The sequence below is a fragment of the Equus quagga genome, chromosome 20 (genome assembly GCF_021613505.1).
Source record: "Equus quagga isolate Etosha38 chromosome 20, UCLA_HA_Equagga_1.0, whole genome shotgun sequence".
NCBI classification, from domain to species: Eukaryota; Metazoa; Chordata; class Mammalia; order Perissodactyla; family Equidae; genus Equus; species Equus quagga.
In genome coordinates this window covers 24133331-24148009 of record NC_060286.1, presented here as the reverse complement: position 1 = coordinate 24148009, position 14679 = coordinate 24133331, and the positions used below count along the sequence as shown (strand labels likewise).

Genomic DNA, 14679 nt, shown 5'->3' with positions numbered 1-14679 from the left:
GAGCTAACAACTGTTGCCAATCTTTTTTTTTTTTCTTTGCTTTTTCTCCCCCAGATCTCCCCAGTACATAGTTGTATATTTTAGTTGTGGGTCCTTCTAGTTGTGGAATGTGGAACGCCACCTCAGCATGGCCTGACGAGCGGTGCCATGTCCGCACCCAGGATCCGAAACAGTGAAACCCTGGGCCGTGAAAGCGGAGCCCGCAAACTCAACCACTTGGCCACGGGGCCGGCCCCTCCTTATAATTTTTACAGCCTTTGGGAGAGTGAATGTTCTGAGTTGTAAAGAGTGTGCTGAAACACAAATATATAATCAGAGGAGCATTTCGTATCCTTTGAATTACAGGTCCATTGATCAAGCCAGTAAATAGTGTGTGTGTGTGCGTGCATGTGTGTATGATGAAATTATTAGCAGTATTATTTTTTAATTTCCTTTAGACCCATATGTCAACAATATAAGCCTTTCCTGTTCTGAAATGGAAGCTTCATAAAACCTTTGCTGTATTAACAGTGGAATCATACCTTGCTTAGTGTGTTATTGTCTACTTTATGTGCACACAGGGTACATGTGCAGTGTAGCTGCATAAGCCCTAAAAGTTTAGGTTATTGTGCGTCCTTGATGGATTTTTTTCCTTTTTTTGTGATCTTTTCTGAATTTGCCAGTATATCATATATTTTCATTTGTAATGATAAGGCTCATTCAGAAATAATTTTTTGAGTTATTCTTCCCACTTTAAGACTACATTAGTCCCCACATAACCTGCTGACAACTTTCTGAGTTTTTCACATTGGTTTTCTAAAGTGCAATTTTAACAATTCGACCTTTCCAGCATTTCAATAGAGAGCACTAGTCAGGGAGTCAGGGGACTTAGGTTACAGGGTGTAGGCTCTTTGACTTTAGTCAACTTACTTAGTCTGTCTGAACTTTGATTTCCTCATTTGTAAAATTAAAGGTTGGGTTTGTTCTCTAAGCTTCTTTCTCAAACTCAGCCACGGTCTAGGATCTCTCTCTTCTTGGATCACATAGACTGCTATAGTTAGCTTCATCTGTATCTATCCCACCTTACCCCTGCAAAGAAGCTCCTTATATTCCCAAGACCCAGGGATCTGTGTCCATTCACACTGAAACATTGAAGCTGGACTGTGTCTTTCATATTCCTAAACGATCTCTAAAATACCTTGTCTCGTCTCTGGGTCTCTAGAAATCTGGTAGCTTTTTGTTAATCTTGTTGTAGAATTACTGTTCCCTCCGAATTCGCTTGAAGACCAGGGACTAGACATAATAGTGCCTAAATCTTATCATCTGCCCTTATTAATCTGTATACCCCAAATCAGACAGGATAATTGGGTTAATGTCAGCCGGTTTCTCACTCCTCCCGCAGAATTAGCTGTGCTTGTCCATTGGTAGATGTGAAACTGGGAGAAAGAGCTAATTCATTGGGTGCCACAAGTAGTATTCAAATAGATATTCGCAAGCCTGAAGGACGGGACTAAACAAAAGTGATGACATTTCGTGGAGATTTTTGTTGGCCCTATAAGGGCAGGAGCCTTATCTGTCTTCTTCACTCTATCCCTTGTACCCAAAAGAATGTCTGGCCATAGTACGTCTTCCATAAAAGTTTGTTGAATGGGTGAATAAATCAAATTACAGTTACTTAAGTACAGAATGGAAGAGTTTACTTATCTCTTACATTTAGGGTCTTGGAGCACAGGCAGAGGATGGAGAAGCGGTATGATGCAGTGTCTGAAACTTAGTTAAATAAAAGAACGTGGATCTTTATCTGGAACATTAGAAGACTTATTAATGGGGGAGGATTCATTTATTTACTTCAGTTCTTAAGTATAGAACTTAAACTAATGGAGAGATTTTACAGTTTTGTCGAGTACTCTGTTCCTTGAAACTTGAGCTGGTCTTATAGTGGTTGGATGACCATCTGTCAGAAATGTCAAAGAAGAGATTCCTGAAAGAACAGCTAGTTGAATCCACTGATCTTGAAGGTCCCTGTGAGTTCATAGTTCTGTGAGTTTTACTTCAAAGGGAGATTGGATATGGCATGCTAACTGTCTCACAGAGGATAGTGAAGTGGGTCATGAAATTTTCAGTCTTTGCTAAAGATACTGAACTTATAGAGCCTTTTCTGACAGTATCAACATTCTTAAGAGTATCAAAATGTGGAAATAGTTTTGTCTTCTTATTAATAAGAGTCAACAGAGAGCAAAGAGAAGTGATGGTAAATTAAAGAAAAATGGCTGTGAGGAAAATAAGAAGAGAAAAATCAAATAGAGCATCATTGTGAATTGCCTGGATTTAGAATAGGAACAGTGTCCCTAAATACGTCAGTAACCCCTAAACAAGATAGATAAGGCTCCTGCATTCATAGGGCCAACAAATACTGACATCACCCCAGCGAGAACACTGCGGCATCTGGAGGCGTGTGTGTGTATAGAGGGAACCTCCTAGCATGCCTCGGTAGCCTCTGAGTGTAGTGATCTTCACGGTAATTGATGAAATGATCTTTGCGGTGTTGAATTTGAGCCTTCAAAAAAATGTTTAAATCACTTATTGAGCAAAGTTGGGGAGTTTAAAGATGATTATAAACATGTTTTGTGGTCTTCTGAAATTCACAGTTTATTGAGGGAGACAGGTGTCAAAACAAATAATTATATTACAGCTTGATGCATTTTTTAAACTCTGATATAAATAATATGCTGTGGGAACATTCAGTGTTGGGAGATCAGGAAAGAAAGGAGAATGGGTTTGAAGGATAAACTTTGAAGGATAAGATGTATAGGTGCAGGTACATAACAACAGTCCAGGGGAAGTGTCCTCACCTGGGGACTTGACTGTAAGATTGCTTTCTAGTAAGTAAACTATAAAATCATCGAATATTGTTCAGAGCCAAGTGTTAATTTTTCAGAAAGGCACCTAGATGAGAACAAGACTTAGTGAAGATATCAATATATCTAAAGAGATGTTGAATCAACCAGAAGGGAGATTTTGGGCAGAAACTGAATGTGGACAAAGGAGAAAGTTAGGGAGATGTGTTTCGCTAGTCTCCATCTAGACACTATCCAAGAGAATGGAGTGCTCTTGTTATTGTGGTTTGTAAATCCCTGATGTGAAGATGGACACACCAGGCTGCCATTGGCGTGATGCCATTTAAATATTGTTTTATAGAACAAACTCCCTTTGCTCCAATTTCCTGTTCATTAAGCAGCGTTCTGATTATAATTTGCCTTCCCATCTAGATTGATCCAGAGGGAGAAAACGCACAGGTTATGCTGACACGAGCATTCTGATCCATATGGCAGTTATGATTTTCATTGTGAACTAATATAGTTAATTGAGTGGCATTCTAGTTTGTACAGTAGTCTTAATGTGAGCTTAATGTTACTCTACTGCTGAAGGATGGCTCCGCTCAGAGTACCAAAAAGAAAAGAAAATCCAGTTCCTGTATTTACAAAGCTGAGATCCAGACCAGAATGATGTGCTCATCAAGATAAATCCTGTCTCTTTGCTACCAGCTCCATTTTAGAAATAGGGCAACTTTAGGCAGAGTTCTATACATCAGATGTGGTCAGAGGAGACACATGTCGGCATATTTGAGAAACTGCAAGTAGTTAAAGTATGAGAGAATGGAAAGGAGGGAGATGAGGCTGGAGAGACGGGCAGAAGACAGGTTGTGAAAGGACTTTGTTCTTTGGGGCAGAGAGTGTTTCATTCATTTTTTAAAGTAAGTTAAAAGGAAATACATGTGATTATTCTGCTAACATACTATTCTACCTTCATGATTAATTTTCATTGAGCAGACCTCTTTGTTATTTTAAATTCAAGCTGGGTTTGTTGACCACATAAGCTTCCTGTTTGTGTTGTATTTACTGGGTGGGTAAAGATGATTGGGCTACTATGTGATGACTGGAGGGCAAGACTGGACAGCCATCGTGACTTTTTTGGTCCACTCTTTATACTTACAATTCTAGTGAGTCTGTTATTTTCCTCCATGCCTTGTGCAATACCACTTGAATTTCTCTGGTAATGAAATCGGTTAATCATAGTGATTAAGAATTGTTTTGCCTTGGGGCTGACCTTGAGGCATGGTGGTTAAGTTTGTGTGCTCTGCTTTAGCAGCCTGGGGTTCATGGGTTCAGATCCTGGGTACAGACCTGCACACTGCTCATCAAGCCATGCTGTGGCAGCATCTCACATATAAAGTAGAGGAAGATTTGCATGGATGTTAGCTCAGGGACAATCTTCCTCAAGCAAAAAAAGGGAGGTTGGCAACAGATGTTAGCTTAGGACCAATCTTGCTCACCAAAAAAAATTAAAAAACAAAGAAAAGAAAAAGAATTGTTTGTCTAAAGGGGGCCCCCAAGTCCTTCTAATCTGTTAAATAATCTCTTAAAGGGTTCCTTATAAACCCATTTTCATTAAATATATTTGTTTACTTGAACAGTACCTCGATCTTGCGTTTATCAAATTTTCATGACTCAGAGCATTTCTGTAGTATGACTCCATTTGAAAGCTTAGACTTTAAAAACTATGTTTTGATGAGATAAAGGTAGTAACACATTTTTTTCTGAAATAAACTAACACTATCTTATTTGACATTTACATTTTCTAGTGTTTTACTAATACTTGTTGAAAGCTCAAAGTCAGTTTGTGGCATCAGCTTTTACTCTCTAATCCATGAATGGCATTATGTTATTAAAATGGTGAAAGAGGTTTTTTTCAACTCCTTTTTCTCTTTTGGTTATAGAATTACTATAACTTTCTTTGCCATGTATCCACTCACCAGTTCCCTCCATGCCTTAACTTGAGAAATCTCTATAACTTGACCTCAGTTAATGAGTAGGCAGAATGTTTTGTTTAGTAAAGTGAAGGGATCGCAGAGGCAGGTCTGTTTTCTACTACACTTCTTTGAGTTGGTTGTACAGATATTGCAGGTGTTTCTTGCTTCCACTTAATAATTCTGTTTTTATTTCTTATCAATGCTTTAGGAAAAACAGATAAGCAATGAAGAAGAGCACTTAAGGAGGATGGAAGAGGCTAGATTGCAGCTCAAGGATCAACTTCTTTGTCTGGAGACTGAACAGGAATCCATTCTTGGTGTGATAGGAAAGGAAATTGACGCTGCTTGTAAAACCTTCTCCAGGGACTCGATGGAGAAATTGAAAGTAAGTATGAGTTCCCATTGTGCCTTTCAGTTAGTCTCCTAATATATAATTATAGTAAGATTTTAATACGTGGTTACATGGTAGTCACATTTGTATTCCGGAAGATTTTATGAAACAAAATAATGTCTTGCATTCTTTAGAATGAGGTACTCTATCTATTGCACAGTCATGGTGAGAGAAGGCGTGCTGTTAGTCCATTGAATTGCCTGTCTCACTCTATAAAGAGAATGTGTTACAAGAGAGGCAGCAGTTCAGACTAAAAAATATCCTTGGAGTCAAGAGCCCTGGATTTTGAATTTTTTATTATCACAGGCCATTTTTGCTGTTGTAAGAATATTACTGGCTAATATCTATTGAGCACTATTATATTATAGTACATATATTACAGGTACTGTGGTAAGTGTGGTATATGCACTCTCTCCCTTACCCCCTAAAACCACCCTTTCCTTTAGGTTATCTGATTAAATTCATTTTGGACAAGAAAAAGTAAGGCTTAGAGGGCTTAAGAACTTACCCCTGGCCATATATCTAGTTAAATTCCAGAACTAGGACTTCAGACCTTGGGAGTCTAACTCTGGAGCTTACACAAGTGACCACTATGCTATTGGCCTTCCTTATTGAAACAAATTATATTTAATTTGGTTTTTCTGTCTTTAAAATGGAATATTGCTACTCGATTTATAGTTCTAGCAAAATGATAAATAAAAACAGAAGTAATAATGATGTTCTTAATTCCTTGAAGGTAAACACCTCTATTACCTCTAGGTTCCAGTACTGCTAGGTTCCATACAGAGAGCATTGCATTGCTTTCATATGGTATAACCATAGCACATTACGGTTGAGCCATCATTCACCCCTGTGTTTATTTCATTTGATGATATGACAGCGCTCAAATTACAGTGTTGTGCGTAAGTGCTTTTCTTTTCTTTCTTTCTTTGTACTTTTCATCAGGAGTTTCTTCTTTTTGTTTTGTCATTTGTCTTTTTTCTCCTATAAAATGATTTTCCCTAGTCATACTGCTTTCCCTTCTTTTTCCCACTCTTCCTTCCCATCCTTTTTTTTCCACCCTCTTCTTCTCTTTCTTAAGTTGTATCTTAAAGAAAATAAAACTATAATTGTACTCTTACAGTTGAAGGTGTTTTAGGATTCAACTTTAACAGAAATATTTCCACTGATAGAATTTGGTAGAGTTGATGGAATTTTTACAATATGTATTTTTATATACATTTTTTAAAAAGCTCGATGTCAGTTTGAGAGGGCTATGAGCCAAATATGAGAAATAACTGGCTTTAGGGGACAAACTAACTTTTTCAGACCTGTTGTGGGGCCTGTTATAATGCTGGTTTATTTGTTTTTCTGTCTAATGCTGCGTTTTAAAATTTAAGACTGTGGCCGGCCCTGTGGCCGAATGGTTAAGTTCACGCGCTCCCCTTCGGCAGCCCAGTGCTTCACCGGTTCGGATCCTGGGCATGGACGTGGCAGCGCTCATCAGGCCATGCTGAGGCAGCGTCCCACATAGCACAACCAGAGGCACTCACGGCTGGAATATACAACTATGTACTGGGGGGCTTTGAGGAGAAGAAGGAAGAAACAAAAAAAAAGAAGATTGGCAACAGATTTTAGCTCAGGTGCCAATCTTTCAAAAAATAAAAATTAAAAAAAAAGTTTTCTAGAATTTAAGATTTGTCTTGTTTATGTATATTAAAAGGATGTGTAGCCTTGAAATCAACATTTCATCTAAAGGAAGACATATTAACAGTGTAATATTTATTCTATATTTAAGTATTTGTCTCAGGATGGTTTGTTTTCAATCAAGTAGAGATGTAAAAATGGAAACATTTGGATCATGCTATAAGATCTATAAACTTTGTTATGGGCAATCATAGGCTAACACATAGTGTGCAGATAACAGATTGCTTAAATATTTTATTCCTTTATGAGGTGCAAATTCTCCTTCTGCCATATTCTGAAAAGCACCGTCTTCTTTAATAGGCTTTCAGAATGGAGTGATTCTGGTAATGAATCTTTACACCTCTCCCCCTAGAGAGAGACTAATTCAATCCAGTGCTGGGTGGAAAGTAAATCTAAAAGAAAGGAAATTCTATTAAGCTTTTTTTTCTTTTTAAGTATACATTTTTTTCGTTGTGGGTCTCTTTCCATTAATAACTTCTGTTGTTTTCTTCCTATAAAATTGAAAAAAATGAATACCCAAGAACATAACATTTGTTCTCACTTCGCAGTAATCACCCAAGGTGTTTGTTAAAATAAAATTGATTCTTTATAGTTCAGAGATCTATGGGAGAGTGGTGGTCCTTGTAAAATGTTTTCAAAAATGGAATAATTCCAATTATTCTTTGTTATTTGTTGATTCTTGAAATATTGCTGATGAAATTTTCAGCCATTTTATATAGAGATTGACTGTGCTATGGAATGGATTGAATAATAGATATGTAACAAATGAACCTGAGAAAAGTCTCTGGGCATATTGTATTATTGCTAATTATATTTTTCTTTTTCCAGCTACCATATTTATTACTTAATCCATCTTAGTAAATGCATGTAGTGTTTAAAAACTTAAGGACAGACACTTAATAAACTACTACCATTAGGAAACAATTAGGAAAGTGTCTGAATTAAAGACACATCGTTTCATAGACCAGTCTTGTGTCCTATTTATAACTTGGCTTATTATGAAAATAAAGTAAAATAAGATATGGAAGCTGCATGTTATAGTGTGAAATATCTTACACTAAGTAGGTACTCAACTTATGTTAGCTATCATGATGGTAGTGCCTTTTTTGTAATATATTCATACATTATGTATATATATACCTATATGTGTGTGTGTGTGTGTGTGTATACAAGTATATCTATTTTCTCTTCCTTTTATCTTTTTATGACAAATGCCTGTTATAGTGCTCTTGTCATAGTGGATTTTGAAGCCTATTTATTGATGATAACATCTTGATATGCAGTTAATAGTAATAATAGTGTTTTTGTGCCAGACTGTGCTAACACTCATTTTATTTAATTTATACCTTGGCCTTATTTAATTTATACTTTGGCCACTTTATGGATGGGCAGCTTAGAGAAATTGTCATACCACTTGTAAGCAGACAAGGCTGTTCTCTTAAACACTAAACTGTATATAAATTTGTAAAGCAAATCCCAAAATATGAACATTAATTATACTCATCTCAGGTTATTTTAGACTTTAATCTCTAACACTATATCTTAGGTCACTGAAGATTTGATTGAGACTATGACAGAGGTGAATGAAAAAGAATAATAGAAACAGCGTTAATTAATGACAAATGGACATTTACAAATATTCAACACAGAAGAGGAAGAAAATACTATGAACTAGAGTGATTAAGGAAAGTTTCACTGAAAAAGCAGAGAGGGCATGAGAGTTGAGTGAGAAAAGCGGATGAGAGAAAGGTTGGATGTAAGAAAGCACGCTTGTATATGGCATGCGGTTGGCACTCATTATGCATTCATCATATGTCTAAATGAATTAGCTAATGCTATTCCTTAGAGGAATGATGTGCACACACCTTAGGAAGTTTGGAAGTATTTGAGAATAGGAATAGACATCTCTTGTAGAGGGATAGGATGTTTTTAAGCAGAAAATTTCTAGAAAGAAGTCCTGCAAAAATATCATAGGTAGCACAAGATTCAAAGAAAGTAGGAATTGAGAAAGACTTTTGTGTTTACAATTATAAAGTCACTGACGCCCTTTGAGTACAGTTTTATCAGTAATAAGGCAGAACCAGATGCCAGGGGATTTTATAAATGAGTTGGTGTGAAGGAAATCGGGGTAGCTGGTATACACAACCTATTTGTTGCAGGATTTTGTTACCATCATGAAAAATAAAGCGATGTTTGCATGAAGTCATGTTGATTAGTTTCTGTCAGTTCTATACAACCATTAATGAAACAAAATGGCCCTCATAGTATAAAACTAAAGGATAAATGAGACAAAGAATTAAGTTTCTGTGTAATTACATCTAACCCTTAGTGAAATACATTACATGGAACAAGACTGAGGAAAAGAAACGAACACAAATGGAGTACTGGTTTAATTAAGGCTGCTTGCCTACAGAACTCTGTGGAGTTAGCCTCTAGACATTCTAGCAATGATAGCACTTGAAAGTTGATTCATGTCTCTATATATGAGCTAAATCTGTACTGTCAGTACATACATACAACCATACATACATGCTCATATAAATAAACTTAAAACAAGTGGTGGTTTGAAATTGGTTGAGTATTGGTATAAACTTTCTTCTTTTTATTTTTTTAGTTTTAAATTTTTTTTGTGTGAGGAAGATTGGCCCTGAGCTAACATCTGTGCCAATCTTCCTCTATTTTATGTGGGATGCCGCCACAGCATGGCTTGTCAAGCAGTGCTAGGTCTGTACCCGGGATCTGAACCTGCATATCCTGGGCTGCCGAAGCAGAGCACACAAACCCAACCACTATGCCACCAGGCTGGCCCCTAAACTTTCTTCTTTTCAAACTCTTAAATTTAGATACCAAACTTTTGGATGTCATGGTGAATAATTTCATTTATGTAAGTTCCTTTCATAGAAAAATCTACTTCTAATAGACTATTTCTTCTTTTTTGTAGGTTTTTTCATCTGGTTCTGATATTAATTGTGACCCACATCGCTGGTTAGCAGAAAGCAAGGTAATTAATCTTTGTATCCTAAAGTTAGCCTAATATTTATGACCTTCAAAATGTTCTATTTGGGCTAGCCATACCTTTTGCCAAGTAACCGAGCATATGAAGCTATAGTATGTTATTTCTGGGGAAGATATCATTGTAGTGCATTTAAGATACCTCCGTGTTCTTTTAACTTAACATTTTAAAATTAGCCTAAATATATAGACATAGAATGAGAGAATAAAGGAAGGTAAAACTGTTGAAATATTAAAACTAGATTGTCAAAGAGATAAATTCTTCTTTTGCTTGTAGACAGACTTTCCTTGAAGACAGACACCAATCTTCATTTACCCATAAATACTAATTATATTTCGGTTCCTGAGGGTGAGCTCAAAGCCTTCTAAATACTCTGTGTGGCTCAAGCAAATCCCATCACTTCTCTGAGTGTCTTGTGTTCTCATTTACAAACTGTCTGTAAGTGTTAGCAAGCCATGGAAGGTAACAGGGAAGATGGAGATGTAAACAAGTTTGAAAAACTCCTAAGGTGTGTTATGTCATTATGGAAATGTGTAAACATTGACAAAGGAAACCAGAAGAGGGAAGAGCTAAGTATGATGTTTGTGCTGGGAGGGTATGATGCTGCCAGCACGTAAAAGGCTTCTACAAAAATGTAATATTTAAATTTGGCCATACAAAAAATATGTAGAACTTCTCCACTTGGCTAATTATAGGTATAATAATGGCAAGAGGATTAGAATATTTGAGTAAACACAGATAATGCCCTGAGATTGGTGACTGAGGTACAGGTAGGAGGTGGGAGAAAGACAAGGTTCACCCTATCTAAGGCAGATATGCCTTACAGCAGCCTCTAAAAAAAAGCATTCTTAATAAGAAACTAACAATATTATGATTGAACATTGCAATTTGCCCAACCATGTAAAATTTTCTGTCTTACTTTAAGTACAGTGATCCTGTGTATTCCTAATCATTTTTGATAGAATCAGATGCAAAGTTGTATTTATGCAACCTGCATAGGAAATTTAGAATGTACGTATTTTACTGTCTCAGAACTTTTTGGCTAGAAACTTTTGCTGTGCATTAATAAAGCATTTCTCATTTTTCTTTGTCCCAACTCCACAGTTCCAACAAGAGCAATGTGCTTGGAATGTTCTTTCAAGTTGAAATCTTTATCATTTCTGAACAGAAAGCGTTCACTGCTGTTGATCAGTTAAATTATGAGAGCTAGAGATGACTCTTAATCATAGTTCTTTAATTTGGGAGCTAGTGAGCAGTTTTCCCTTATCATTTAATGGGAGTGAACTTCTGATCAGACGAGTTTTAATACTGCATGAGACAACTGTTCCTCTACAGTATAAAAGGATTGTGATAAGCAATACCACACTGACCAGCTGACTTAGGAGGAATTGAATCTATTTACCAGAAAGATGGCTTAGGTCATTGATGGGCTACAATCCTGTAATTCTCCTGAACTATGACTGGACAGCTCTATAAGTATTGAAGATAAGATCTCAAGTCAGAGGACAAAAACTCTATGGAATGTAGAATTGCTATTCAGCTAGTCCGTGCTGACATCTTGCTGTATTAGAAGGACCTCTAAGGGCGTTTGGTAATTGTTTTCATAAATCTGCCAAATGAATTTCTTCTGTTAGTGTTAATCCTAGAAGAACTAGAGGATTGAGTGGGCATTGTGTCACTGTTGCTTTGTTGCTGGTAGTGGCATAATATAAACATGAAGTCCAACTAAGTTGGGCCAGGCTCACGGATAAAATCACCAATGAGTAGTAAGAATAATACGTTATTGGGAGGGTTGAGATGGTTGTTAAGGAATACCAGACAAAGAGTTCCCAGGGATTAGGGATTTGTTTTTGTCATAAATGTTGACAAGGCATGTAGAGATCAAATTTTATTCAGTTTAACAGAGAATTTACTGAGAAAGTACTATGTCCCAGATGCTCTGTTTCATGCTGTGGGCATAAAAATGAGTTAAGACATAATCCTTCCTCTTGACGAACATATTTTCTCTAGAAAAGCTGACTCTTATGTAGATAATTTCAATATTAAATGGAAGAGCTGTGATAGAATTATACAGAAGCTGGTGTGGAGGCTGGTGTCTCAGATGAACCTTGAAGCTAGCCAGGTGAGGAAAGAGCATGCATGCAGAGCAAACACTTGTAGGAATGGCACAAAAGAAAGGCAGCATGATAAATACAAAGAAACCAAGTGATTTGGCAATACTGCAATATGAAAGTGTGAGACAGAGAATGGCAGGCATGAGGCTCTAGAAGGAGCTAGAGATTAGTTCCATCAAGAAGAGCATCGTATGCCCTTTTAAAGGCTTAGGTTCAGTTGTGTGTTTAGTGGGAAACCATGAAGGAGTTTTGAACAGGAGAGTGGCATGTTGGTTTTCATATTTTATTTTATTTATTTTTTATTTTCTTGTGAGGAAGATTGGCCCTGAGCTAACATCTATGCCAATCTTCCTCTATTTTATGTGGGATGCCGCCATAGTGGGGCTGCATGAATGGTGCTAGGTCCACGCCCGGGATCCCAGCCTGTGAACTTTGGGTCACTGAAATGGAGTGCGCGAACCCAACTGCTACGCCACTGGACCGGCACCTTCATTTTCGTATTTTAGAAGCATCACGCAGATAGTGATGTGAAAGGTGGATTAGAGGTGGGAAGACCAAAGGCAGGAAGACCAGTCAAGAGTTGTCTGGGTGAGACCCAGATCTCTGGATGAGGTAGGATAAGAGTCTGAATTAAGGAAATTATAGAGATTCAGAGGAAAGCACAGACTGGAGTGATATTTTGGTGACAATATACAAGTAATATTTATTGTTATGTCAGAGAGTGATGGAGAAAGAAAGAGATGCCCAGGATTTTCAACCCAAACTAGAAGATCCTAAGTCAAAGGTTGGTATCTGAATAGACAGGCATGCAGGGTCCTGGCTGGGCAAGCTAGCAGAAGTATTGAAAGAGTTTCCACCACAGGGACTGATATCAAGAAAGTGTCCTTTGGACAAGATGGCGCAAAGAGAAGCAGAGACAAAGGCACAGATCAGAGTTTAGGTTCAAATCATGGAAAGAAATGAGAAGTGGCAGAGATATTCACAGTGAGAAAACAGGGACAATTTATCAAATCTAGAGCAGACAGGCACCATCAGGATGGAATGACCATACTAGCGAGCATCGCTGTTGATCCCAGATCTTAAGTATCATTTTATATAACAAGAGAACAGCTGATGTCAGCTGCTCTTTAGCACAAGGCAGCATCCTGAGCGCTCCGTTGTTTTACAGAAGAACACATTTACTTCTGGGAGTCCAGTACTCATTATTCCTGTGAGATGGCACAAAGGTGACTTTATATGCTGCTTTGGCTCTAGAGCTCTTTTCGTTCTTGGCCTTTATCCCACTGTTGAAATTCCCATTTAAAACTCCTCCTCTTTCTTTAGTCTGTAAGCTTTTTTGAGGGAAGACCTGTGTCTATCCTGTTCCTCATTGCATCTTTAGCATTTACCACAATGCTTGGCTAAATGCTCAAAAAATATTTTTCTTAAGGAGTAATTATATTAGGCTTGCTGCATTTTCCTACTCAGGTTACTTCCTCATCTTAAATATCACCAAAGAATAAATAACAAGCAGATTAAATTTTGGTAAATATATTAATTCTCAAATATTACTTTTTTTGAATAGAATTGTAAACTTTAAGATGATACAGATAAAAAATATACTTCCAAAGCATTGGGATATTTTCCTATATTATCCTGTTTGGAATCATCCCAAAGAGTCACACTTCTTTTTGCTGAGGAAGATTTGACCTGAGCTAACATCTGTTTCCAATCTTCCTCTTTTTGCTTGAGGATGATTTTCCCTGAGCTATCACCTGTGCCAATCTCCCTATATTTTGTATGTGGGTCCCTGCCACAGCATAGCTGCTGATGAGTGGTGTATGTCTGTGCCTGGGAACTGAACCCTGGCTGCCAAAGCAGAGTGCACCTATCTTAACCACTAGGCCATGGGGCTGGCCCTGAGTCACACTTTTTATAGTATAATGTGTTCTAGATGTTGACGAGCATTTGCTTTTCCCTACTGTTTTTGGAATATTATAGTTGAGAGAGCTTTAGAGATCATGTGGTTTGATTTCCTCATTTTGTAGATGAGAAAGAGGCCCTGAGCATTTTGAGTTTTACCTAAGGACATAAAGCTGGTTAGTTACTGATAAGGGTTTAGAATCTGGGTCTCCGAACTCTGTGCCCTTGTTTCTTTCCATTGGTTGTGTAATCTACACTTGAATATAAACTTTACATTTATGAATATTGTCTTTTTTTTTTTTTATTTTTTAAGATTTTATTTTTTTCCTTTTTCTTCCCAAAGCCTCCCGGTACATAGTTGTATATTCTTCGTTGTGGGTCCTTCTAGTTGTGACATGTGGGACGCTGCCTCAGCGTGGTCTGATGAGCAGTGCCGTGTCCGTGCCCAGGATTCGAACCAATGAAACACTGGGCCGCCTGCAGCGGAGCACGCGAACTTAACCACTCGGCCACGGGGCCAGCCCCCTGAATATTGTCTTTTTAATGATATGGTTTTTTAAAGCAGTCATTGTGTGCGAAGTATTAGACAGAGAGTATTTAATTCTTGTTGAAGGATGTGAATAGTCATTTAGTATTCTCTCCTCCTGATGGAGACATCAAAATGTGATACCAATACTCAGGTATCTTGATTCATTTGTTTGACATATTCTTTAGATTGTGTATGTGGAACACATTCAATTTAATTAGAGAAAAGCATTTTATATTTTTAAATATGGACTCTTAT

General features: G+C 37.4%; 1 protein-coding gene across 4 annotated transcripts in view; it reads left to right on the top strand.

Moving 5' to 3' along the window:
• The window catches only part of CEP128 (centrosomal protein 128), a 376345-nt gene that overhangs the window by 144895 nt on the left and 216771 nt on the right, over window positions 1–14679 (top strand). For all 4 annotated transcript variants that reach the window (XM_046647430.1, XM_046647432.1, XM_046647429.1 and 1 more), the window contains 2 exons: window positions 4998–5174; window positions 9808–9867. In XM_046647430.1, the coding sequence (XP_046503386.1) occupies window positions 4998–5174; window positions 9808–9867 (237 nt within the window). The remainder of the gene's footprint in view (window positions 1–4997; window positions 5175–9807; window positions 9868–14679) is intronic.